At 38.4% G+C, this 25,861-nt stretch overlaps 2 protein-coding genes across 3 annotated transcripts in view; both read right to left on the reverse strand.

Moving 5' to 3' along the window:
- Positions 1 to 990: 990 nt before the first annotated feature.
- Positions 991 to 11,563, reverse strand: LOC125231847 (UDP-glucosyltransferase 2-like). 2 transcript variants are annotated; one of them, XM_048137428.1, is made up of 9 exons: positions 11,261 to 11,563; positions 10,050 to 10,210; positions 7,601 to 7,697; positions 3,726 to 3,927; positions 3,121 to 3,318; positions 2,616 to 2,838; positions 2,145 to 2,364; positions 1,710 to 1,929; positions 991 to 1,172 (listed from the first exon to the last, which is right to left on the reverse strand). In XM_048137428.1, the coding sequence occupies exons 2-9, from the start codon at positions 10,200 to 10,202 to the stop codon at positions 1,025 to 1,027; spliced, it is 1,461 nt and encodes a 486-aa protein (XP_047993385.1). In that variant the 5' UTR covers positions 10,203 to 10,210; positions 11,261 to 11,563; the 3' UTR covers positions 991 to 1,024. The 2 variants fall into 2 exon arrangements, with proteins under 2 accessions (XP_047993385.1, XP_047993394.1); XM_048137437.1 differs by lacking the exon at positions 10,050 to 10,210.
- A 6,737-nt stretch (positions 11,564 to 18,300) lies between these two features.
- The window catches only part of LOC125230080 (UDP-glucosyltransferase 2-like), a 31,476-nt gene continuing 23,915 nt past the window's right edge, over positions 18,301 to 25,861 (reverse strand). Inside the window, exons 4-10 of the mRNA XM_048135087.1 lie at positions 24,923 to 25,118; positions 23,616 to 23,813; positions 23,111 to 23,330; positions 22,283 to 22,502; positions 21,830 to 22,033; positions 21,290 to 21,305; positions 18,301 to 18,647 (exon numbers count right to left, since the gene is read on the reverse strand). Coding sequence (XP_047991044.1) covers positions 18,347 to 18,647; positions 21,290 to 21,305; positions 21,830 to 22,033; positions 22,283 to 22,502; positions 23,111 to 23,330; positions 23,616 to 23,813; positions 24,923 to 25,118 — 1,355 coding nt within the window. The 3' untranslated portion in view covers positions 18,301 to 18,346. The remainder of the gene's footprint in view (positions 18,648 to 21,289; positions 21,306 to 21,829; positions 22,034 to 22,282; positions 22,503 to 23,110; positions 23,331 to 23,615; positions 23,814 to 24,922; positions 25,119 to 25,861) is intronic.

Consider the following 25,861-nt stretch of genomic DNA (forward strand, 5'->3'; position numbering starts at 1 on the left):
ATTTGTACCTACTCAAACTGTAGGCAAAGTTGTAGCATTTCACAGAAAATCACAGGTATAGATAGTGCCTAACCTTTAAAATTTGTGTGTAACTACTTTGCACTCTCGTGGATAAAATGCGATTTTGTCATTTGTTTCTGAAGTATCGAGAGAGCCTTTCCCAGTTGGTGTGGTGAAAATAACTATTACAGTTCACGCCAAGTACCCAAGCACAGTCGAGTTCATAATTATGTGTACATATATCTGAAAAAATGTACACATATTTATGAACTGTACTGTACTAGCTCAAGTACGCCGCTTCTATTTAATATGTTTGCAGACTAACCCCCTTATTCATAAACGTTCACACTAAAGTTATCAAGCCGATAAAATTCGTTTGTCCCTTTCCGACGTATTGATGTGATAGAAAAGGACAAACGAACTTTATCGGCTTGATAACTGATAGTGAACGATTTTGAATAAGGGGGTAAGTAGTGTCAATCGCTGCGTGTGTTCGTTGTACGAGTCTATGTGACTGTACAGACCGACTGCAACTGCATGGGAACTGCACTCGAATTAGAACGTCGGCGTGCATCAGTTCCTATTATACAAGTTACATTCTGGCCCGAAGAGCCGGGAAATTACCTAGTGCATTACTGCATTTTATATATTTTAAATAATTGTTACTAAAATGCTTATTTATTAAAATATATAAGTACCTACTAAAGAATTATACCTACAGTTTATTATTGCACCCTATCAGTCAGTGATTAAAGAGATTCCTTAAAACGACGCCTACTGTCTAGAGTTATAATATGTAGTTCAAATTACATGGCCCTTTCTCTTCATGCCGGTGGAAGGGAGGTGATTATGTGGAATATATGACGACGGTGATTCTGACGACTTTTGCCGTCCAATATGCTAGCAAAGTAGAAAGGTAGGCACGATTTTTTTCAGAAAGTTTATTGAGTCTTTTTGCTGTTGCTGATTTCATTGCTCTTCCGCTTTAACAAACATTTCAACAAAAGTATAAAAAATAAAATATTTAAAATTGCAGCATGAGTGCGGGCGAGCGCAGATGCGGCGCGCCGCGCGTGCGCACCACGTGCTCCACCCAGTGCACCAGCTCCGCGCCCGGCGACACCGGCCGGTCGTGGTACATCTGGGATAGCTCCTTGGCTCTTATTCTGTAGCTGTTGAGGAATGCAGGTACAACTTTTTGAATATTAACATAATTATACATAGCAGTTACATTGGCTACCTTCCGACAGCATTAGGTATCTGATCGTGATTAGTCCCATGTACCTATTATTTCCGCGATATCATCGGAATTATCTACTTCTTATAATTTTAACTGAACGAGATAGATTCTAGGCTATTAATTGCTGCAAGATTTGAAGCACATAATAATATATATTCTAATATAAACGTGAACGACCCTAAGAAAATGCTCTTTAAATAAATAAATAAATATTATAGGACATTCTTACACAGATTGACTGAGGCCCACGGTAAGCTCAAGAAGGCTTGTGTTGTGGATACTCAGACAACGATATATATAATATATAAATACTTGTATACATTATCCATGACTCAGAACAAATATCTGTGCTCATCACACAAATAAATGCCCTTACCGGGATTCGAACCCGGGACCGCGGCGCAGCAGGTAGGGTCACTACCGACTGCGCCAGACCGGTCGTCTTTAGCTAGCTTTAGCCTTACCTTACCTGTCATTACTAAGAACCTCCTCAATGGCTAACTTTAAGTCGTCTGCCAAATCGTAAGCTAGCTGTACTTTCCTAGCGAAGCCTTTGTGCACGGCTCGATCTATGTTGAGAGTCTGATCATATCCAACTGGTATACCGACCACCGGCACCCCAAAGAAAACGGTTTCTGTCACCGAAAAAATTCCGCCATGCGTGATGAAAAGACGGCAGTTTGGGTGAGCTGAAACAAATGTGTTACAAAAACAATAAAAATATGTAAACATTTTGCTTGATAGGTTAATTAGGAGACTGGTAATAATGTGTCCTAACTGAATGTCTAAATATATCCCTATACTCGGAGTTTATAACAGGGTTACAGTTCCATTTTGGAATTTTCTTAGTCATCACAAAAACTTGAATAGGAAATCTCTTTTTCCTTTCGTGTCACTATCTTACCCAAAATGCCATGCTGCGGGGCCCATTTCACAATATGTACATTTTTAGGCAAATCCGGCAACTCTTCCTCTAGTTTCCAAATGATCGTTTGTTGCAGATTACTAAAGACTCTTAATATGTCACTTTTCATGGTATCCGGCATATCTTTACTTTTCCATATAGAACCCATACTGAAGTAGATAACTCCATGATATGCGCTATCCATTATTTTTTGTAGATCCTGCATCAGAAAAAAATATAATGTAACGTACCTACCCAGTCCACGTGCAGTACCTACCTAATAATGATTAGTATACTGGGTGGCTCATTCAAATCGGTCACTATGGGAAATTCTGAAACTATATAAGACATACGTAGATCTGTTCTTAGGAACCATGTCATCGATTTTAATAAAAAAAATTGTATATTATATATTCCACAAATACAGTCTTAGAAGTATTGTAAAGGCTTTCGATGATTAGTTTTGATTACCTGTGGCAAAGGTTTCGGTTCTCTTTCAATCCAAAATCCACCAATTTCTTTACAGTTCGCTGGCAGTCTCATTGATTGTCCGTAGACAGGGTGAGAATTTGAAAAAAGTAGTGTGCCATTATACAGTACTTCTTCAAAGGGCGGTAGCTCTCTATTACCTCTTTTGGCAACGTGGGGACCAAAAAGCACTTCGTAATTTGTTTTATCTCTTGATGAAAAGTACCTGAGAAGGTACATCAGTTGTTTACTTAGCACTGAAGAAAGTGAGGAACTCGCAATCAAGTTCTATGCATTCTGTTCAGATGAAGAAAGTTAGGTTAATGGCTGTTATGAGATTGTTGTGTTTAGGTAAAGTCCCCAACAAAGGGGGTCGGTTGGTTGGTCCTGTCATGGCCATAAGGAATAAACGAGCTCGTGAATGAATCTTTCTGGATACCTGTGCAGTCTCGTTCGTTCTTCCACCACCTTTGTTCAAAAGTCTTTCCTACCCAAAAAGTGCACTTACATAAATTTAAAAGCCTTAAATATCGCCTGAATGGTGAACTGCATCATTCGTTGTGCTAAACTAAACGGTGGCACAGCAGCTGAGTTCATGTCGGGCGTGTACGCAGGATTGGATGCTTCATCAATGAGAGACAGCACCATCCAATGCGCCTCCGTAGTCGATGACCAGATTAAAGGACAGTTGAACACCGTCGCGAATCTGGAAATACCATAAAGCCATTGAAAATGGTGTGGTTGGCAACCTGTTGATGCATGGTCTATATATTCGCTTAAAACACTCGCTTCGCTTTTTTTTTATTTGTGTGATGAGCACAGATATTTGTTCCTGAGTCATGGATGTTTTCTATGTATATAAGTATGTATTTATCTATTTAAGAAATAATATATATATATATATATATATATATATATATATATATATATATATATATATATATATTTTTTAACTTGCGAATACTGTCAAGCATGCGCGGATCTAGTGGGGCCTGGGCCTTTACCACGTGACCTCGTCCCTGGGCAAGAAGCTGGATCCGCGCTTGTTGTCAAGTGACTTACTTAAACCTCACATGAAGCAATAGGCTAATTTCGAATACTTAGTATACTTACCCAGCAAACATATCACTATGAAACCATTCAGCAATAACTACGTCGAAGTGAGTGGTATGGTCATTAAGAAGATCTTGTACATTTTGGTTTCTGATTGTCTCTTCCTCATACGAGAAAAACATTTTGGAGGTGGTTTTCATTATTTTCCAATATTGCGACATCGTCTCATTCCATAGTACAGCTTTGATTGTAAATACTTCAGCTACCAGTATAAACATATTGATTATGTGTCGATAGAATAGGATTTTTTTTAAGAATCTATTTAATTTGAATGTCAAAGTAGTCTCGTCACGTTCCCGTTATTTACAAAAGTATTAAATGAAAATGAAAATGAAATATTTATTTTTCAAGTAGGCATATTACAATGCGCATATGAACGTCAAATAAAGCTACGCCGGCTCTAACCCTACGCCTCAGCCTCGAGAAGATTTCAGTCCCCCCTCAGTTGGGTGGGGGGTATCCACTATGGGACCGGCAAGAAACTCGGCGGGCAACTTCTTTTCAAAACATTACATCTTATAATTAACATGCATTAAATAACAAGATACAATTTAACATGCAAAAGTATTCATCAAAGAATATGAACAGACTAGGTACTCTATGGAAATTAATTTCAATAAATTATATTATTGCTTAATAATACGTCGTTCTTCTTCAGAGAAAACATATCAAATTGTCACAGAAGAAAAAGATAATATGAATCTCAATATCATTAAATATGTAATTTACCTACACAACATAAAATATAAAATATTTGATGTGCTGTGTCCTCTATACATAATACAATTATTTTAATTGCTATTCGTTTTTTGTAGTTTCTGGTTCGGGCCATGCATGTTTGTCTGTCAAATAGTCCTCGACTCTGTAATAAGCCTTTAACATCGATGTTTTTTTTAAGTAGTTCTTAAGAGCTGGGAGGGGTAATCTCAAAGCAGTGTCAGGTAACTTATTATAAAAATGAATGCATTGCCCAACAAATGACTTCTGTACTTTACGGACACGAAACTTCTTTATGGCAAGCTTATTTTTGTTTCTAGTGTTATAATTATGGATATCAGAATTCTTAGTGAAACAGTCTAAATTCTTAACAACATAAATTATACTATCATAAATGTATTGGGAAGCTACAGTTAAGATATTAATTTCTTTGAAGAGTTCTCTTACTGATTCACGTGTTCCTAAGTTGTAAATAGAACGAATGGCTCTCTTTTGTAATACAAAGATAGTCTGTATGTCAGCTGCTTTGCCCCAAACCAGAATACCGTATGACATTACACTGTGAAAATAACTATGATACACTAGGCGAGCTGTCTCAACATTAGTCAGTTGCCTGATTCTCCTAACGGCGTATGCGGCTGAACTTAATTTGCTTGCTAGTTTCTTTATATGAGGACTCCATTGTAGATTTTTGTCCAATGTTAAACCAAGGAACAGTGTTGTATCTACCATCTCTAAGCATTCATCATTCAAAAGTATTTTTGTATCGATTGGTTTAACATTCGGCAGAGAAAATCGAATACATTTGGTTTTCTTAGAATTAAGAAGTAAATTGTTGACAGTAAACCACTGCAGTACATCAGCTAACGTGCTATTAATTACATTGTAATCCGTAGATTTTCGGTCAACATTAAAAAGCAGTGATGTATCATCAGCAAAAAGTACTATTTCACAAAAGTTTTTTACTATATATGGCAAATCATTTATATAAACCAAAAAATTGTCTATCACTACTGTGAACATGCATTAAATCGAATTGTAATTATATGTATATGTTTGTTCCTTTTTACGCAGTATGGAAACCAAACGAGTAGGTATAATTTAAAAAATCTTACGTCAGTCGATTTGTTTTTATCTTCCGAGTAAAGTGCACTTCATGATCATTAAAGTTATTAATGTACCTAAATAATGCTTTAACAACTTAAGTCTCCATTATAAAGGTTAGGCACCACAGACATTAGATTCGACAGAAGATTCATAATCTGAATTTGGATTTGTATGCAACCTGTCAGTTCAAACTGACACTGACAGATCTGTCAGTGTCAGTTTGAACTCAGACAGATCTGTCAGTGTCAGTTTGCATACAAATCTTTTTTAAGATTATGAATTTTTCAGACTGTCTGTTGCCGGGCTTATATCAAGTAAAGGAATTCGTTCAAACCTCACAAGGATTATCTATTTGTAGATTTTTGTTTATCATGCAGAAACGTCTCCATGATAAAATATACCTATTATATACTAGCTTTTTCCCGCGGCTTCGCACGCGTTAGAAAGAGACAAAAAGTACCCTATGTCACTCTCCATCCCTTCAACTATCTCCTCTTAAAAAATCACGTCAATTCGTCGCTCCGTTTGGCCGTGAAGGACGGACAAACAAACAGACACACACTTTCCCATTTATAATATTAGTAAGTATGGATATTTTCCCCTCACTAGCTCGGAAACACGTGTTTTGTCCTTTAATACCAGCGGGTAAAAACGCATTTTATCCACTAGTGGGTAAAGTAATTTGACCTTGAATAACGCCAAATTAACTGCTTTAAAATTGATAAAAGTAGGTGAATCTAGTAATAAAGATCATTTTCCCCTCACTAGCTCGGAAACACGTGTTTTGTCCTTTAATATCAGCGGGTAAAAACGCATTTTATCCACTAGTGGGTAAAGTAATTTGACCTTGAATAAAGTGGAATTAACTGCTTTAAAATTGATAAAAGTATGTGAATCTAGTAATAAAGATGATTTACCACCTGTGGAACTACTGGAAGCAGTGATAAACGCATTTTTTGCGTTGTAGTTTCCTCGCTATAGTGAGGGGAAAAGTTTTGTGTTACACTCGGGTGCAAATGTATTTTTCCCCTCACTAGCTCGGAAACACGTGTTTTGTCCTTTAATACCAGCGGGTAAAAACGCATTTTATCCACTAGTGGGTAAAGTAATTTGACCTTGAATAACGCCAAATTAACTGCTTTAAAATTGATAAAAGTAGGTGAATCTAGTAATAAAGATCATTTTCCCCTCACTAGCTCGGAAACACGTGTTTTGTCCTTTAATATCAGCGGGTAAAAACGCATTTTATCCACTAGTGGGTAAAGTAATTTGACCTTGAATAAAGTGGAATTAACTGCTTTAAAATTGATAAAAGTATGTGAATCTAGTAATAAAGATGATTTACCACCTGTGGAACTACTGGAAGCAGTGATAAACGCATTTTTTGCGTTGTAGTTTCCTCGCTATAGTGAGGGGAAAAGTTTTGTGTTACACTCGGGTGCAAATGTATTTTTCCCCTCACTAGCTCGGAAACACGTGTTTTGTCCTTTAATACCAGCGGGTAAAAACGCATTTTATCCACTAGTGGGTAAAGTAATTTGACCTTGAATAAAGTCAAATTAACTGCTTTAAAATTTACAAAAGTAGGTGAATTTAGTAATGAAGATGATTTACCACCTGTGGAACTACTGGAAGCAGTGATAAACGCATTTTTTGCGTTGTAGTTTCCTCGCTATAGTGAGGGGAAAAGTTTTGTGTTACACTCGGGTGCAAATGTATTTTACTTCTCGTGTATTAAAAAACTCGCAAGTTCAGGATTCTATTCTCGAACCACTCGCTTCGCTCGTGGTTCAACTATAGAATCCTTTCACTTGCTCGTTTTTCAATTCCACACTCGGCATTAAAATACAACTTTGCCCCCTTGCATAACAAATAACTATTACTTCTCGTGTGTTGGAAAACTCGCAAGTTCAGGATTCTATTCTCGAACCACTCGCTTCGCTCGTGGTTCAACTATAGAATCCTTTCACTTGCTCGTTTTTCAATTCCACACTCGGCGTTAAAATACTACTTTGCCCCCTTGTATAACAAATAACTATTGTAGAACATACGTGTAAATATCTTCAAGCTTTCACTGACATCCACCACTCGCAGTTTGGGATGGCCAATTTCTTTAGCTTCCTTAGGATATGGCGTAACGATGGTTACCTAAAAATATACAGAAACTTTACCATCTAAAGTCTTAAAAGATTTGCCTTTTCTACTTTTCCGTTTGTACATACATATATCTCTCCAAAATTGGCAGAAAAGAAGATGCGAAGCTCTTCTGTCTGAGCCGTATAGGTTCCGTATGCAAATTAAAGGCGTAAGGCCGTTTTCACATTATCCGATCCGATATCGGGTGTCGGACCGACATCCTACATCCGATAAACGCTTCCGATAGTGTCGGATGTCGGTCCGATAAAACTCATTGTTCCAAATCAATGAAGTATGATTTTGTATATAAGCACTATATTTCAAATATTTTATTGTAAAATTAAAATAACGGGTATAAAAATACTCAAAGAGTGGCAAGTAAAATAAATACTTATAATTTTACATTTAACTATGTATATCGTCTACTAAAAGATGAAAAAATTAGTACTTAATCCGCAATTCGGACCAATGAATGACAATTTTTTTTTTCAACAGAAATTCATCATTAACAGCTGTTTAATAGACGCCATTTTTGTCACGCACACTACTACAAACGTATACCTACATTATATACGCACACACACAAATATTATCGGCCGACAGCTGGCGGGGGTCCGGCATGTCAAAAATGTCAGACGCGTCCTTAGTAAGGGGAAATTAGCTAAAATTAGGTACGGAATAATTAATGGAAGGTTTTTTTAAATTGAAATATGTACCTTATAGACCGAAGTTATTTTTCATCAACCCTCCCCACTCCTCCCCCCTTTGCGTCACCCCTCTACCCTCCCTTAAAGTGCCGAAAATGCGGTTTTTCTCGATTTCTGACAAAAATGTTGAAGATACAGAAAAAGCGCATAGCAACAAAGTAATCCTTAATAAATTTACTACAAATCATTCATTAACACTTTGGTTCTAGCACTTATAGTTTTCGCGCGATCCGTCACGAAAGTTGGTCCTTTGCTGCAATTTTCTTTAATGAATGTTAAGTTTTCGCCCAAAATGCTTACGAAATCGTCGAAATTTGTTTGATATGACTAAAATATTGTAACTCATGACTAAAATAAAATTAAGGGGGAAAACTCACTACCATGGGTGGAATTTCCGATATGTCTTGGAATTCCAGTAACTATTTAAGAGGTAATATTTTCACGGTAGTAGTCGCTAGGAGTACCATTGATCCATATAGTATATCGATGACTGGGGATGAGCTTTTGGTAGCTGTTGGTAGAGCCCTGCACGGGAAGCATGGTCGCGCGATAGACGATAAAATAGCAGGCCGACCCTATCGCACTATTTGCAAGTGCGATAGGGACAGCCTGATATTTTATCGTCTATCGCGCGACCATGCTTCCCGTGCTGGAGTATCAATCCAGAAGCCGTGAGTTCAAATTCCACCCATGGTAGTGATTTTTCCCCCTGAAATTAATTTTCAGTTTATAATATTTTAGTAATATCAAACAGATTTCGTAAGCAATTTGGGAGAAAACTTAACATTCACTAAAGAAAATTGCAGCAAAGGACCAACTTTCGTGATGGATCACGCAAAAACTATAAGTGCTAGAACCAAAGTGTCAATGAATGATTTGTAGTAAATTTATTAAGGATTACTTTATTCATACACGCTTTTTCTGTATCTTTAACGGTTTTGTCAGAAATCGCGAAAAACCGCATTTTCGGCTATTTAAGGGGGGGAAGAGGGATGACGCAGAGGGGAGGGATGGGGAGGGTTGATGAAAAATAACTTCGGCCTATAATGTACATATCCCAATAAAAAAAAATCTTCCATTAATTATGCCAAAATTTTCATACATAACTTTCCAGAAGGAACGTTCTACCTGCCGATATCGGCAGTTCGATGGATAAGAACTGTTGTAGGAGAGTCTTTGCGTTTTATATTGTTTTTTAGTAATAATGATCTATTAAATACATAAACAAAGACCTGGAAGCGCATAAATCTTACATTTTACATCCTTCCTACATCCGATATCGGATCGGATAATGTGAAAACGGCCTAAGTACACAAGTTGCAAAAACAGTGTTGTGACCAAGAATTTTCCCAGCAGTTTCCCAGCACTTGGCAGTTTCAAAGAAGCTGGGAAAATTCTTGGATATTTCTTAAAATGTTCTTTCGGTGCATCAGTACCTAATACAAATAAGGTGAATACTTACTCCAGAAACGATACCTACTTATATACAACATACAAAATAATGCAATAAACACATTGAAACTTATAAATAGAAAATTTGGCCCAGGTCTTGCTCGTTAGGTAAGGTGCCCATAAGGCTGGCCGCGTTGCCCCGCTAGGTAGCAATGCTGATCCGCTGAGCAAAGTATAGACCAGCCCTCTGGCACCTTATACTTACTTCGTGTCCAGCTCCTAAGAGATGCTTTGCATAACCGAAAGCCAGTGTGGTGTGGCTTTTGCTCAAATTTGGAAATACTAGTAACGTATTGTAGGCCTCGCAATCCAACGCTGATTTCAACACAAGTAAGAGAGCGAAACACAGCCATTTCATAATTTTATCTGAAACGGTACGGTAATTTTTATATGATTAGGTTAGGTATACAAAAGATAATATTCTGAGTTTCTGACTAAGTTCCAAGGAGTCTTTTAACTGAGCTGCTCGGCCTACTTTAGTCTGACATCCACGGATCAAAAATTTCACGGCGAATGCACCTAAATGACGATAAGTTAAGGAAATCTTTGGATTGTCCCTTATGGTTATGGCCAATGATCCTACTAAGTTTTAACTGGACAGTTGGACACTGATGTAGGTATAAGTCCGCTGCTGAAGACACTGACCTCCTTGCACAGAAGTTTGTATGCAACGGTGCTCGGTGCTGAGTGAATAATGTTGCTGAATGTACCTACAGTTTTGCTCTATAAATTTTATCCAAATATTTTACCGACGACCCAAATAAATATTTCAAAGAGTGTCTTCTGACCACATTTCTGATATTTCTGATCAAAAGAATTTAGCTCGAACAAGCCTTTATTCATTCGCCTATTTTTAACATTCTAGCAAATGTTTAAATATGTGCATTCGTGCTACAAAACGTTGAAGCAGGGGCTCATTCCGCGATTCTATCGCCGCGCTACAAGTATATATATGCTGGCGGCCGCGAGTTCGGGGCTTAATCTGGGGGCCGATTTTTGAATCTCACTTTCACTAAAATACCGGTTGAAATCGGTGAATTGCCTATTATTTTCAGTGACAATTTTCTGAATTCGAACGCTGTGAGACTCAAAAATCGGCCCCCAGGGGTGGCGCGCGTTCTCACGAAAGGCACGTTCGCACTTTCTATTGGTACTTTACGTCGTGAGTTTTTCGGAACAACATCGGAACGATATCCGAAAGATGTCATTCAGTGTACGTGCTCAATATAGCTACGGGCAGGGCAAGTACGAGCGAAATGCACGATATCCGAATGTCTGAATGAATCCTAATTTTAATGATATCAGTGTGCGTTAGAACTGGCCCGTTGCTAAAGCAGATTATTATGCGTATAGATAGTCGAAATAAATACCCCGCTTACTAATTTTGCATATTTAAATATAGAAAAGGCAACTTACAGGTTATCGTAGATATCTGTAGAAACGTAGAACTAGGAGCGATTTGCTGCCTGCTCTGCGCAGGCCCCGTAGCCGAATGGCATTTCTCCGACGCCAAACGGAAACGAAACCTGTCCGGCTCTGTCGCACCAATACGCAAGAGCGATAGGGATAGATATCTACTAGCGCTTCGTTTCGTGAGCGTTTCGTGAACGTTTGTGCCGTTCGGCTACGCACCCTGGTCACGTTCACGAGTAACACTGGTTTATATTTAGGTAGGTATTGCATACGTCAGTGTTTGTTGTTGTGTATACAAACACTGGATTCGCGTGGTAGTTGTAAAGCTATTTACGTGTTTAGGTTCGTTATTGTTATTTATAGATTGATGTTATCAGCTTTTTATCATTTCGACAAGGAGTAATATAAAATGGTATCGATATCGATCTACATAATATATGGTACAGTTAGCTGCATATGATGCATTTATCGCCTTTTTATACGTATTTAACTTGAACATAATATTATTTAACTAATCATTTAGTGTCTATGTATTTGTTTTTGATTCTAGATTTGTTTCTAAAACAGCAATGAGATTATTGTTTCAAGATATACGTCATATACCTACACCATGTTTTTGTTTTCCTTCAAATTCAACACGTCTGCAGGTTCATTAACAGGATCCAACTAGAGTTTGCATTATCCGACGAGTTTTTATATTCGAATAATTCGGATAATACCATTTTTATTATTCGAATATTCGAATAATTTGGATAATTTCGGATAATTTATTAAACGGAACAAAATTAATGTTCCAGGTGCGTATAAGCGTGAAATTGATAACGGCTGAGATAGATGAGCGCCATAATGCGAAATGTACCTACATATTTTATTTATTTTTTGCGTAAATCAGCAAACTGTAGAAATTAAAACACACCTAGCTCTCTATCTTTAGTTCTATGACTAGAATCTTGCAATCAGATAGTGAGCTGTTGATATAAGACAGTAGTAGTAATTAGTTAGTAAGGTATAAGGAGAAGTTTTTCTGACAACACCTTTATCTTGGAAATGGATGGTAGAGAGGATGGCTTGTTGAGAGTGGAACGTGAGACAACATCATTGGATATAATGATGGTTATAGGGCCATACAGCGTTGTCATGTTATCCGATCCGATATCGGATGTAGGAAGGATTTCAAAGACAAAAATCAAAGATGGCGCCTTGAATGATTTCGAGAATGTATAGGAGTCGGTCCTCCGCTCGATCGGATCGGATACTCATCTTAAATCTGCGGGGGCCCTTCCGGATACACTTCGACCCATCGGGATCTTTTGTGAAATTACCCCCTTCGATCTTAAGATCCTTCAGCTATTCAGGAGCTTCTCGACCATCTCCACGTATCGGATGATGAGGCTCATGGGTAGCTCTCTGATGTCCTTTGGTACAAGGTAGCCTGCTCCAAAGTTCTTCATTCTTTGTCTGGCGAGGGCATGACATTCACACATTAGATGTCTGATGGTCTCTTCCTCTTCGCCGCACATGCGACAAGGAATTTTGGCCAAGATGGGACACGCTGACTACACAGTCAGCGTGTCCCTTCTTGGCCAAAATTCCTTTGAGCCCGTAATGGCCTGTGAACACTCCCGTTATAATTTGGAGTTGTCTTTTGCCTAGCTTTCCTAACTTTTTGCTCCATCCAGATTCAACCCTCCGCATAAAGAGCTTTGAATGCTTCAGACCTAGCAGGGCATCCCACTCTTTTTGGTGATTAGCCTTTGCTTGGTCTTTCATAGCCGTTTTAATGGTTCCTTCAGATCTGTGAAGTTGTCTACAGATCTGGCCTGGCCTTGGCAAGTTCATCAGCATTTTCATTGCCAATGAAGCCTTCGTACGCCGGTATCCATACCAGTTGCACCTTGTTTTGCCTTCCAAGCTTGTTAAGAGCTTGGATGCCGTTTAATACCAGTCTAGAGTCAACTCTGGGCGATGTGAAGGCTTTGAGTGCCGCCTGACTGTCGCTGAGTATATAGATATTCTTTCCTTGGGTTTGTCTAACTATATTCTTACTAGCTTTTACCCGCGGCTTCGCCCGCGTAATAAAAGTATTCATTAAGATTTTCATTTGGATCCGTAGGGACCGTAGGTTTCTCTGTAGGTATATTCATCTGCGATTATTTCGATTGCACATAATACTTTTGCTTGCAATGATTGTAGAAATATTACACATCGACCACAGCGTAGGTAATTCTATATACGCTGGGGAAACCTTTATAAACATCCCACATAGCCCGTATTTCGACACTATGATCGGTGGATAAAAAGTACTTTTTTCTATTATCCCTTACAATTTTTTACATTTTGCTTATACTTATCGCAAACGTAATGTTCAAGCAAGCAAACAACGATCGTCTTAGAGCACTTTGATTGTAAGAGACCGCCGACCGATTATCCGTATCCCTCTAACGATACCCATATTATCCGTATCCGTATCCGTATCGCTATCGCTAACGCTATCGTTATCGCTATCCCTATCCCTATCGCTATCCCTATCGCTATCCCTATCGCTTTCCCTATCGCTATCCCTATCGCTATCCCTATCCCTATCCCTTATCAAGATGTTTAATGATATAACACTTTAAGTTCTCGCGCTTTGTACACATATTTAAAGTCACATACAGGTCGAACGCGATTAATTAACATTATTTTTATCTTTTTTCCCAACGTTTCGGCCAGGTTGCACTGGCCGTGGTCGCGGAAGACTGACGTCCCAGCAAAATGTCACCGGAGATGTAAACAACACAAAACTACCCGATATTAATTTATATAAATGTTCGGGGTAGACAAATAAATATAATCTACCCGCTTTTAGTTAATGTTTATTTCCCACCATGTTTATTTTAAAGGTAAAAATAATGTTAATTAATCGCGTTCGACCTGTATGTGACTTTAAATATATGTTTAATGATTTCTTATCAAGTGCTAAAATATAAAGTTTCACGGTTTTTTCATTTAAAATTAAGAAATCCCATACAAACTTTCAACCTCTTTTTCAACCCCTTCATCCCTTTTTTTCGAAATAAAAAGTAGCCTATGTTCTGTCTCAGGGTCTAAAGATTGTCTGTTCCAAATTTCATCAAAATCGGTTGCGTGGTTTAAGCGGGAAAGAGTAACAGACAGACAGACAGACAGACAGACAGACAGACAGACAGAGTTACTTTCGCATTTATAATATTAGTATGGATGGATAGTATGGATGGATGTACACAGGTAATTATTGGGTATGTCTCGGCTTGGAAGACAGTGGCATAATTGTCCATGCTGATACTACCACTGTAGTCACTAGTCATTTGCATAAATGCCTACGCCCGTACCAAATGCCATCTTGGACCGGATCGGATACTTAATATAAAAAGTTGAAAACTCTTTTCGTAGGCTCTAAACAAAAGCGTCCTGGTTAGGGTCTTAGAACAGGAATGAGCAAAGATATGGGTACTTGTTCAAAACAGAATAACCAAAAAAAGAGAAGCAATTAGTCGAAGACACTTTCTATCCAGGTGTGGATCATTTTAAACCTTAGTTGCACAGTGGCTGGTACCAAAGTACCACTGGAAGGGAAGAGGTGATAAATAAGTAAGTAAATTCTTTACTGTACCACCAACATAAAATATACCAGACATAAAATATAAAAGAATGAAGAAGGAGGAGGTACAAAGGCGAACTTATTTAAACATTCAAATCCAAAACGCCTCAAATTGCTCGGCAGCGATTTGATGGGTTTTAGTTTCCAAGCTGATCAGTAGATCGGCTAAGATTTCAAAGTATAAGTAGTAATTAGACCGATTTTTGTGTATGCATGTAACTAAAGACTTAAAAGGAAAATGCCTTATATTTCTTAGTGAAGTGGAGGGAATTCTGGAGTACTAAATTGCCATGGAACTGATAACAGCTAAATTCGGAGTGAGGCGCTAAATTTCAATTTCAAAAAAACAAGGGACCAGGAAATCTAGGTATAAATCTCCCTTATTAAGTATGGTTTTACAGATAACTTCACGTTAGCTATTAGCAGTAATGAAAGTAGGTTGGGGTAACGTTTTCATATTAAAAAATAATACTTGAACGTTTTTCTGTTTTTTTTTAATCATCCAATTAATCGAATATTCGATAAGAACTCAGTGCGTGGGGTGAGGCATTCTGCTTACTTCTTGTTCACGAATGCTTTCTTTGTTTTGTAAATACAGTGAAACCTGGATAAGTGAGACTTCAAGGGACGACAAAATTTATCTCACTTAAAGAGGTATTCCACTTATTCAGGGTCTCAGTTAGACAGGCATAATTAAATGTTTGTCTCATTTACAGAGGGTATCACTAATAGAGGCCAAAATAGAGGGTATGCCAGTTATAGAGGTGATAAATAAGGTATTTTGCATAAATAGTTATTATTAGTTGCATACTACTTAAAAGAAAAGGTCTTATATTTTATTTAAATACAGGGCTTATTTGCCCTGTATTTAAATAAAATATAAGACTAACGTCATTGTGTCTTAAAACTTTTATAGGTACCTATATTATGAAAGTATTTTTTTAAATATTTTTATGTAAATTATTGAGATTTTAGTTTTAATTACTTACAAATAACCAAGAAAACCCTTAAACTCATCTGAACACAAAAAGGATCAATAGCGTAATTTAAAGATAGGCTAAGAATTATTAAAAATATGGAAGTAGGTTTTCAATGAAGTCCAAGTTACAGAGGTCATAGCTTGACTGTGTCTCAGATACAGAGGTAAATTTTTATAAAATTCTTAACAAACAATTAAGTTCACATACATTTCAAATATAGTCTCAGTAACAGAGGTAAAATATACACTCTGTTTCACTAATAGAGGGAAATGTGACTATAAAATCGAAAAGACTAATCTCACTTATAGAGGTCTGTTTTGTCTCACTAATAGAGGTAAATCGGTGCGAAAGTGTCGGGACCACACCTTGGGTCCCAACTAAAGAGGTTTCTCACTTATCCAGGTCCCACTTAACCAGGTTTCACTGTATTAGTTTGATTTTGAAGATAAATAGGTGTTAACTTGTTAGCAATAACATTATCCGTATTAAGAATTGATCGAAATTGGTTCAAGTGACGTCTACCTATTAAATATATCACTTATAAATAAAAAATAATGTTTATAGAAATTATCCGTTTATCCGGATAATTTCACTTAGATTATTCGAATATTTTCGGATAAAAATATTGGCGGATATTCAAATAATTCGGATATTCGAATATCCGGATTGCAAACCCTAGATCCAACCTTCCCTTAAAGTTAACGGAAATCTATAAAGGAAGGTAAAATTCAAGTAACAAGTACACAATCATTATAAATACTTCTTCTCTTTAATAACAATCAAGTTGCATAATCTTCGTAGTTTTCTAATCACATATACGACAGGGACCGTAACCACCATCATCAGTGCTAAAGCGTCCAAGTACATCTTCTGGTACCAGGGCAGCATGAGCGCGGGGGAGCGCAGATGCGGCGCGCCGCGCGTGCGCACCACGTGCTCCACCCAGTGCACCAACTTCGCGCCCGGCGACACCGGCCGGTCGTGGTACATCTGGGATAATTCTTTTGCTCGTTCACTGTACCTGAAATTAGTCAGCAGCGTATCCTGAACTTGATCATCTGGGTCAGGTCAGACTGCTACATGCCAAAGCAGCAGCGGCAAACGAGATAGAATAGAAAATATAAATAATTTATTCGACAACACGAACACAGTTGAGAAAGATTATACGTGGAGCAAAGGAAGGCCAGGATATTTAGTGCTAAGTATAGAAGAAGATAAAAACATAGAAAGGAGACATTACCATGAAATGGTCTCATCCCAACGTGACCCCTTTTTGGATCATGTTTTCCACTACCTACCAGCGTACCGTAGACAATACTACAAACCTTGTATCACTGGTCACCTCGTCAATAGCTTCCTTTAAATGTTTATCTAAATCGTAGCTCAATTCGACCACCTTGGCGAATCCTTTGTGCGCGGCGCTCTTACTGTTGATGTATTGGTCTCCGAACACTGGTATAGCCATGATGGGCCAAGCGCGGATCCAGCTTCGTGCCCAGGGGGGGGGGTCACGTGGTAAAGGCCCCGGCTACAGGGGGGGTCACATGGTCTATTTGTATGGCCAACCTAGGCTCCAGGGGGGGGTCATGACCCCCATGACCCCCCCCCTGGATCCGCGCATGTGATGGGCTTTCCAAAGTGAACAGATTCAGTCGTAGAGAGTAGTCCTCCATGGGTTATGAAAAGGATACAGGATACAGTTAGGGTGTGCTGCAAAAGATGATATGGTTAACAGTGCCTAATTTATAAGAAAACTAAAAAAGTCGTGTCGCATAAACTGGTACTAGACTGGAAAAAACGTATATAAACTGAAATAGATACCATACACTAAAGAACGATCAAGCCCACTGGTGGCGAAGCCGGGAATCGAACCCGGGTCTCCAGCTAACGCGTCTGACGTGATAAACTGCTACTAGGTGGTGTAGCGGTTTATCACGTCAGCCGCGTTAGCTGGAGACCCGGGTTCGATTCCCGGCTTCGCCATCAGTGGGCTTGATCGCTTTTTCTTTAGTGTATAGTATCTATTTCAGTTTATAATTTATATATAGTGTTACTACTTAAAAAAACAAATCAAAAAATATTTAATAAAATAATTTGATTTGTTCCCTACATTGAATAATTCTTACAAATAGTTTATCATTAAGGTCGATATATTTAAATCAGATACTATTTCAATCATTTCAATGTCAAAATGTGTAGATGATTGTCAATATGATCAATTCTGAATCGGCAAATATCTAATAATACTTAAGTATAACGTAGGTACTCGATTTGTAGGTTTAGCAACGCTTCTTTTTCTGTCATCGAAAGTGTTAAAAAAAAATATAATTTTGTTATTTTCTAGTAGGTATACCTATTTAAGTTTTACTATTTGCCACTACCTACTCTTATGTGTACCTAAAATCGTAAGAAGACGTTTTCTGGTAGGAATTGACAAAGAAAAAAACAGTTAAAATATTATTTTATTAACTTTATAAAACAAGTAATTACTTAATTAGTCTTTTTTTGCTTCTTAACAGGCGATTTAACTAGCCCTAAATTTCTTAAAACATTTTTTGCAATATCACACAACTTCTTCAATATTAATTTCACTACATACAATGCTAGGAGAACTACTGCTAGAAGATCCAGGTACATCTTCTGGTACCAGGGCAGCAGGAGCGCGGGGGAGCGCAGATGCGGCGCGCCGCGCGTGCGCACCACGTGCTCCACCCAGTGCACCAGCTCCGCGCCCGGCGCCACCGGCCGATCGTGGTACATCTGGGATAGCTCCTTCACTCTTTCTGTGTACCTAATACATACAGTGATCATAATTAGAAAAGATTTTTTTCTACTCCCGTGTTGTTATTCGTCATTTACCGTGTCGTGCATAGATCGTTAAAACCCTACATAAAAGATGCCCGCCCCCGGCCGGCGCCCCGCGCACCCACGCATACGATATAGCTCTTACAGCATAGTTAGGTAGCCGTTAAGGGATATAGCGGGCCGCGGGGCGCCGGCCGGGGGCGGGCGGCGGCGCGGGGGAGTGCGAGCGACAGGGTGAGTGCAGAAACATTGCAGAGGACAAGTCAAAATACTTATAGGAAACAGTGCGAATTTCACGAAAGTTATTCTAGAAAACTATTCAAAACTAAGTGCATGGTCGTAGAAAAAGTATTGTATGCAACGGTGTTTAACTGAGTCAAAAAATACTCGTGTCGTCTTAATAACAATTTTCGGCTTCGCCTCAAATTGTTACCTACGCCACTCGTCTTTTTTGACCTCCTTTAAACGCCTGTTGCATAAAATACTATATTAAGAACTAGGTTTTCATATGAACTAGGGTATGCAAACCGGTTAACCGGTTAACCGAAAACCCGGTTAACCGAGACTTTTTGGCCTCGGTTAAAAACCGGTTTTCATAGTCTGTAACCGGTTAATAACCGAAACTATATTTATTTCCCAAAATGACCAAATTAGGTTTAAAAAAGGGTAAAAAGTACGTAATTCTTCAATGTTTTGTAACAATAAAGATTTATTTATTACTTTTCATTCACAACATTACGCACCTGCACTGAATTCCTTAAAGAAGTCATAGTATAATCATGATTTTATAATCTAACTAAACGTGAAGATTAAACAATAGTCCCGAGTCCACTCAAATATACATTTTATACAGTAGAGTCCGGTTAGTATTACGACTTCGCATATACCTAACGTCCAACCGCTTACAATAACCGAATAACGGAAGCACAGGTATTGGTTTGGTTTTCATATGTGATATTATGAAAGTACATCCGTTTATTACGACTCCGGTTTTAACGACCAATCGCTTTTTACGAAGTAATTTTACACAAAATCCGTCAAGTCCGGTAACCGATTACAACGATGAGTGACAACATTTTTACTTGAGGAAACAAAGCTATTTCCACCCCAAGCATGGCCCCTTGTCTTGCCTACAGGTAGCAGGATGAGATTGTAGCCATGTGACTTTTTGGACCATTGTACATACATACATACATACAATCACGCCTGCCTCCCACAAAGGGGCAGGCAGAACACACGAAACTACTAAAGCTTCAGTGCCACTCTTGGCAAATAAGGGGTTGAAAGAAAACGAAACTGGACCATTGGACCATTGTGGTTTTAATAATTTTAACAATTGGTTCGCCTCGGGTCTAATCTTATAAGCTAAATAGAACCCACTTTTTATTTTTCGATTGCGTATAACGTAGTTTTACTTAATAAAAAAATCTATTGTCATATTAATTACGTAAATCGAGGTTCAACGAATGAGACTATTTATTATTACGAATTACGACAGTAATTTGCCGGTGATGAGCAAGTCAAGTACGCATACTAAAACATGACATATCTTTGGTAGATCTGGCAGAAACTTTTTACGCATATATTTGATTCATATAATAGTTCTTGGCAGAAGTCACGTTTGGCAGAAACACCTTACGCAGAATATGCTTTGGCATAAATCATTTCGCAGATTTTTGTAATACCGAATCGTCTGTTGTCATAATCTTGATGAGCATAATAGTCTTCTAGTCGAAAAATACTTTTGCAGATAATATTTGTGCATAATAATTATGCGGCATAAAGTTGCAATTTGCTATTTGATAGTGAGTTGGATGTGTTGGGGATGCAAGATACCTATTAACACTCCTCCTCGCTTCGCTCGTCGTCGTACCTAACGGTGACTCTGGGGCAGTTTTTCTTTTTTGATAGCGCGTAATAATTCTGCTAATGTTATATTATGCCATAAGATTATTATGGTAGGTACATACAATTATGCTAAATCAAAGTCGACCAAAGTAATGTTCTGTAAAAAAATATTCTGCCAAATGTGTCTTATGCGTAGTAGTAATCATGCCAACTAAGTTTTCTGCAAAATTACCATTCTACTGAAAGTGTTTCTGCGAAACATGTTATGCGAAGTGTGTTTCGGACTAAAATTATTCTGCCAGATGAGGGTAACCCCTTATCTTTAAACCGAAATGAAATTCGTTTTGTACGACGTAATATCAGTGGTCCCTTGGGCGTCGTGATAACCGGACTCTACTGTATATTTCAAATTGTATATTGAAATAAAGGGAAAATGAAGATCTTGGTTTTCTTACGTTAATTCCTTGTATTACTAGTGCCTCTGCTCTGGGAGCTGTAGACTTCCGCGACATGCTTAGAAAACGCACAACTGACAAATATTTAGTCACGACAGTTTTAAGCGCCACATACGCTATGGGGACTCAAGTCCTTTATGGCAACTTCTGTATTTTACAAAATTTCCAAAAAACTGGATAAAAATGATCTTCATCGTGCAAGTAATACCTGTTACGATATCATAAACAACAGAATTCTTGAAGGTAATGGTAATATTATTGCGTAGTACGGTAATTTACTAAAAATCCGCAAAACCGGTTAAAATTTGCATCCCCTAATATGAACCTATTTTGGGCTGTCACTAAATTGATTACATTTTAATTTAACCCACTTCCCTCCACTTTTGGAGCTAAAAAGTGTATACCTAAGTATTAGTATTTTGAATGACAATGCAATACTATTGTAGGTTAGGTAGGTACCATTAAGATGATCTGAGTATGTAGCCAAATGCTCAAACGCTCGCGACCATATCTGTTTCGTAGTTAGGTATCTTGTGTATCTACTCTATCGCTCTTGCGCAGGTATTACGCGACAGAGCCAGACTGCATTTCTGTCGGCGTCTGGCGTCGACGATTGCATATTCGGCTACGCCGGCTGTTAATGAAAACAGAAAGTGCCCTTATAAACTCTGTGATAAAACAACGACTCCTAATTGGGTTACAGTTTTTTGTCAGCAAATGTCGCTAGCTTCAAAAGCTTGTATACTAAAATTTTCATTTTATTTTATCTGACTGTTTTGTCCTTTACTAAAAACGCATTTTATCCACTAGGGGTTATTCATAAAGTCAAATTCCTCAATAAAGCCAGCTTCATTTCGGTCCAGACATCTCGTAATAGCCAACTTCATGGGTCCAGCCATCTCGTAAGACAGGTCGACTTTCAGTGCAAAGCCCTTGTTGACAGCCCTCTCTGCGTTGAGGTGTTGGTCAAGTCCATATGGAATCACTACTGCTGGGACCCCGAAGAAAACTGTCTCAGTAGTGGAGAGAAGACCGCCATGCGTGATGAAGACACGTAAGTTCAGATGGGCTAAAACAAAAAGTAGGTTGGTGGTTGGAATTATTGTTTTTTTAACCTACCTATCGTGACCCACTACTTGGCAAAGGCCTCCCAGTGATTTCCATAGCTCCCGTTGTTGTGCTATTTCTGAGTCATTCACACTCGTGAAGGCTTCAAAGTCCCACCTAAGATATAGATGCATTTGCGCACAGACTAGACGTGGCCTTGTTACTTAATTAAAAGAACAATACAATGGCGAAATAATAAATAATAACATACCAAGAATACTGTGTTGCGGCGCCCATTTCAAAATCTGGACATTTTTAGGCAGATTCTGAAGCTGTTCTTCAAACTTCCAAAGTACAGTTTGTTTCAAAGTGCCAAACATTTTCAGAATGTCCCGTTTTAGTTCGTCGGGGAAATCTTTACTCTTGGCATTGCTGCCCATACTGAAGTAGATGACACCGTGCTTGGATTCATCCATAAGTTTTTGGAGATCCTGAAAATAATACGATTGTTGATAAAATTCTTAAATATACACCTGATTTTTTTATTTCAGCTAATTAGAAATTAGTATAGAAAGTAAATGTTTTAGCGATAACTGTAACGCCGTGTCTTGCGTGGGCGACGGTCGCGCGACCGTCGCCGACGCGTCTCATACTTCCATATCGATAAGGTTTGGTTTCGTATGCGTCGCATCGCCGTCGCGCGACTATCGCGCGGCCGTCGCCCACGCAAGCCACGGCGTAAGTAAGTTTTCACATTATCCGATCCGATATCGGATGTCGGAATGATTTCAAAGGCAAAAATCAAAGATGTCGTCGTGTATCGGTGTGTCGGATATCGGTCCTACATCCGATATCGGATCAGATAATGTGAAAACGCACTGACGATAATGATTTACCTACTCGTAACATATTCACTGCCCGGAAAACCTTATCTGTGGATGTCTAAGTATGTAGTAGGATACGGGGCGCTTCTGACGCTTGGCATTAGCCATTACAAAGAGAGCGATTGACTGTATGGCAGACTCAGACTGTTGTTTTCGACTCCATTCAAGTACGAGTAATCATACGAATTTTCACTGTTTTACTTTTTGCTACTTACTGCGGGTAAAGGTTTCGTATTAGGATCAATATGATATCCGGAAATTTCCTTTGTATTCGGAGGTACGCTAACGGGCTGGCCCAGCGAAGAGTGGGAGTTAGTCAAGAGCATAGAACCGTTGTATAGAACTTCTTCGTAGTTTGGCAACGGTCTTCCTCTGATTTGCAGGAATGGAGCAAAATATTCTTCGTACACTGTTTTTTCAGCAGGGCTAATGTAGCTGAAAATAAATTTGATATTTTAATTTTTATTTTAAAAAACTTCGGCTCGCTTTTTTCTCAAATAATCATTTAATTTTTTCTGATGTGTTAGGGCCTCCCCAAACATTTCGACGCCAATCGGCTTTCGCCGACCAAAAATCACTCGGACAGATCATGCGCACGGATGCGCAAGCATCTTACACGTACGGATGCGTAAGCATCTTCATACTGGCGAGCGATTTTTGATCGATTCCGCGTCGATAGATCTGGGAAAACCCCTATGCATTTAAAATTCTGATACTTACAAGTATCTAAGAGCTGAGAACAAGAACATGCCTACCAAGCTGCCAGCTCGCTCAACGAAAGAGAACGGCGGAGATGATGTGGACATGATGCTCGGGTTGAATGCTGGGTTTGAAGTCTCATGGACCAGCTGCAGGACCATCCAGTGGGGCTCAGTTGATGCGAACCAGATTAACGGACAGTCGAAAACGGTGGCGAATCTAAAAAAGGTTTGTATACCACATTAAGGTGTACAAGGGCAATTTCGACTGGTGAAAAATTTCAAGTAGGTAATCAAAAGTGAGCGTGCACGGGAAAACGTCCCACTTTGTCGATTGCTATAAAGCCGCTTTGTCAGTTTATGTCAGTATATAAAGATACAAGTAAATCTCGCCTAAATGGTAACCAACAAAGTGGGACGTTTTACTAAACATACTCACAAATATTTCCACTTATTACTATAAAAAATTAAACTATTAACTAGAATGCTAAATTATGTGTCCACTGGTCACATGTGGCACGCTTGTTTAGTGGACACATAAGGCATTTTACTAAAATGATTTTAGTTAATAGAGTAAAACATAGAAAATATTTCTACTAGTTTAAATTGCAAAAAAATAATATGTAATGTATCAAAGCCTCAAAGGTTAGTTTAGGAGTAAAGGGGCATCCATATTCTCTTCTTAAAATTCTCTCCATCTGACAGTCAATGGTTTTGTTGCGGCAGATACTTAATATCCCAATAAAATGTAGCTAAATTGGGTCAAAGAAATCCAGTATTTCAAACTTCAATAAAGGTGTATTAACTTCACCTGCACTCCTTTCATTTCGCATTTAAAGGATGACAAAACGCTGTGAACGGCCCGGGCATCAATTTCTAAAGGCTCACTCGTGATCTCCTGGTTATCAGTGTCATCACGTGACTCTTACAAAAATAAGTTTTTTTGCAAAAATGTCATTTTTTACACAAGCCGACTTTCTTTCAACAGTCATCTACTGCTCTCTGAGACGTTTCTAAAACTAAAAACCCCTTACTCGATGGGGATACGACGTTTCATAACAGAGCCACCTTTCTGCTCAATCATCAGATCAGCTCCATGATACTATAATATTGCATTGACTGCATTGTCACGTGATTGACATGTGTGCATGTGCATCTGTGCAAAATTTAAGCTCAATCGGAAACCGGGAAGTGGGTCAAATTTAGCTTCTACGTTTTGACCCAAACTAACATACTAACAAGGCAAGTTGAATAAAAGCTTGTAAAGAGTGGCACATCATCCCGTCCCGGCCTGTTCTTGCGCGAGTCATTTGTTTTTCTTTTTCTTACCCGGCATACGCATCACTGAACAACCACTCTGCAATGACGAGGTCGAAACTCTGCGTGGTGTCTCCGAGAAACTTCTTCAAGTTATCATTGTCTAAATTCATCTTTAACATTTTTATCATATTGGGCAACATGGTCAACATTTGTTGGTTGCCTGACTTGTCAAGTATTGTCTTCAGGTTAAACAAGTCATCATTCGCTGAAATCAATTAATAAATAAATATTAGGGGGATATCCAGAGGGGATATCTTATGTTGACCTTACTCAAAACGGAGCAATTACGAGTAAGTATCAGACACATAGCGGCTGTTAAAACGTCCCATACAACCATTTCAGTCGCAAAATCTTCAAATCAGTAACTAACTGTCAAATGTGACATAACGCGTGGTAACGTCGTGCAAACAATGCGACCGTATTGATACAATAACAAAATGTAGTCGTCGTGTGCACTCGTTACGGTAACAAAATGTGTACGAATTTGTGGCTGTCAATGTCACTGTCAGAATGACTTTTAACGACACTTTATTAGTCGACGTTTGCACACATAACGGTAACAACATGTGGACGAATTTGTGGCTGTCATTGTCACTGTCAGAACGGTTTCTGACAGTGACATTGACAGAATTTGTACACACATGTGTAGGTCTGATTACCGAACTGCTCCTAAACCACTGTATCCGCAAATGACAATCTGAAATACGAAGGTTTCTCAAACTGTCTTGTGAAGTTGTGGACTGGTTGCTTTGAATCATTTAAATATGAGCGAATTAAATAATAATAAACGACGACGACCATTTAAGCACTTTTCGACATTTTATAGAAATGTGGGAAAGTTAAGAAAAGTGCAGAATGATACAAATAGATAAGCACTTTATAGTTACTTAATGTATTAAATATATAATTTTCAATTCTTATTGATAAAAATAAAGTGTAGTGTTGCTT

This window comes from Leguminivora glycinivorella, chromosome 1, assembly GCF_023078275.1.
Source record: "Leguminivora glycinivorella isolate SPB_JAAS2020 chromosome 1, LegGlyc_1.1, whole genome shotgun sequence".
In the NCBI taxonomy this organism is placed as follows: domain Eukaryota; kingdom Metazoa; phylum Arthropoda; class Insecta; order Lepidoptera; family Tortricidae; genus Leguminivora; species Leguminivora glycinivorella.

What these genes read in the sequence shown, in the direction of transcription:
- LOC125231847 (XM_048137428.1), bottom strand. Translation starts at nt 10,202, where the DNA reads ATGAAATGGCTGTGTTTCGCTCTCTTACTTGTGTTGAAATCAGCGTTG. An exon ending in CATAGTGATATGTTTGCTGG is followed by an intron (nt 3,319 to 3,725) that starts GTAAGTATACTA and finishes TGGTATTTCCAG; the next exon opens with ATTCGCGACGGTGTTCAACT. An exon ending in TTTAAGGCTTTTAAATTTAT is followed by an intron (nt 2,839 to 3,120) that starts GTAAGTGCACTT and finishes GTACCTTCTCAG; the next exon opens with GTACTTTTCATCAAGAGATA.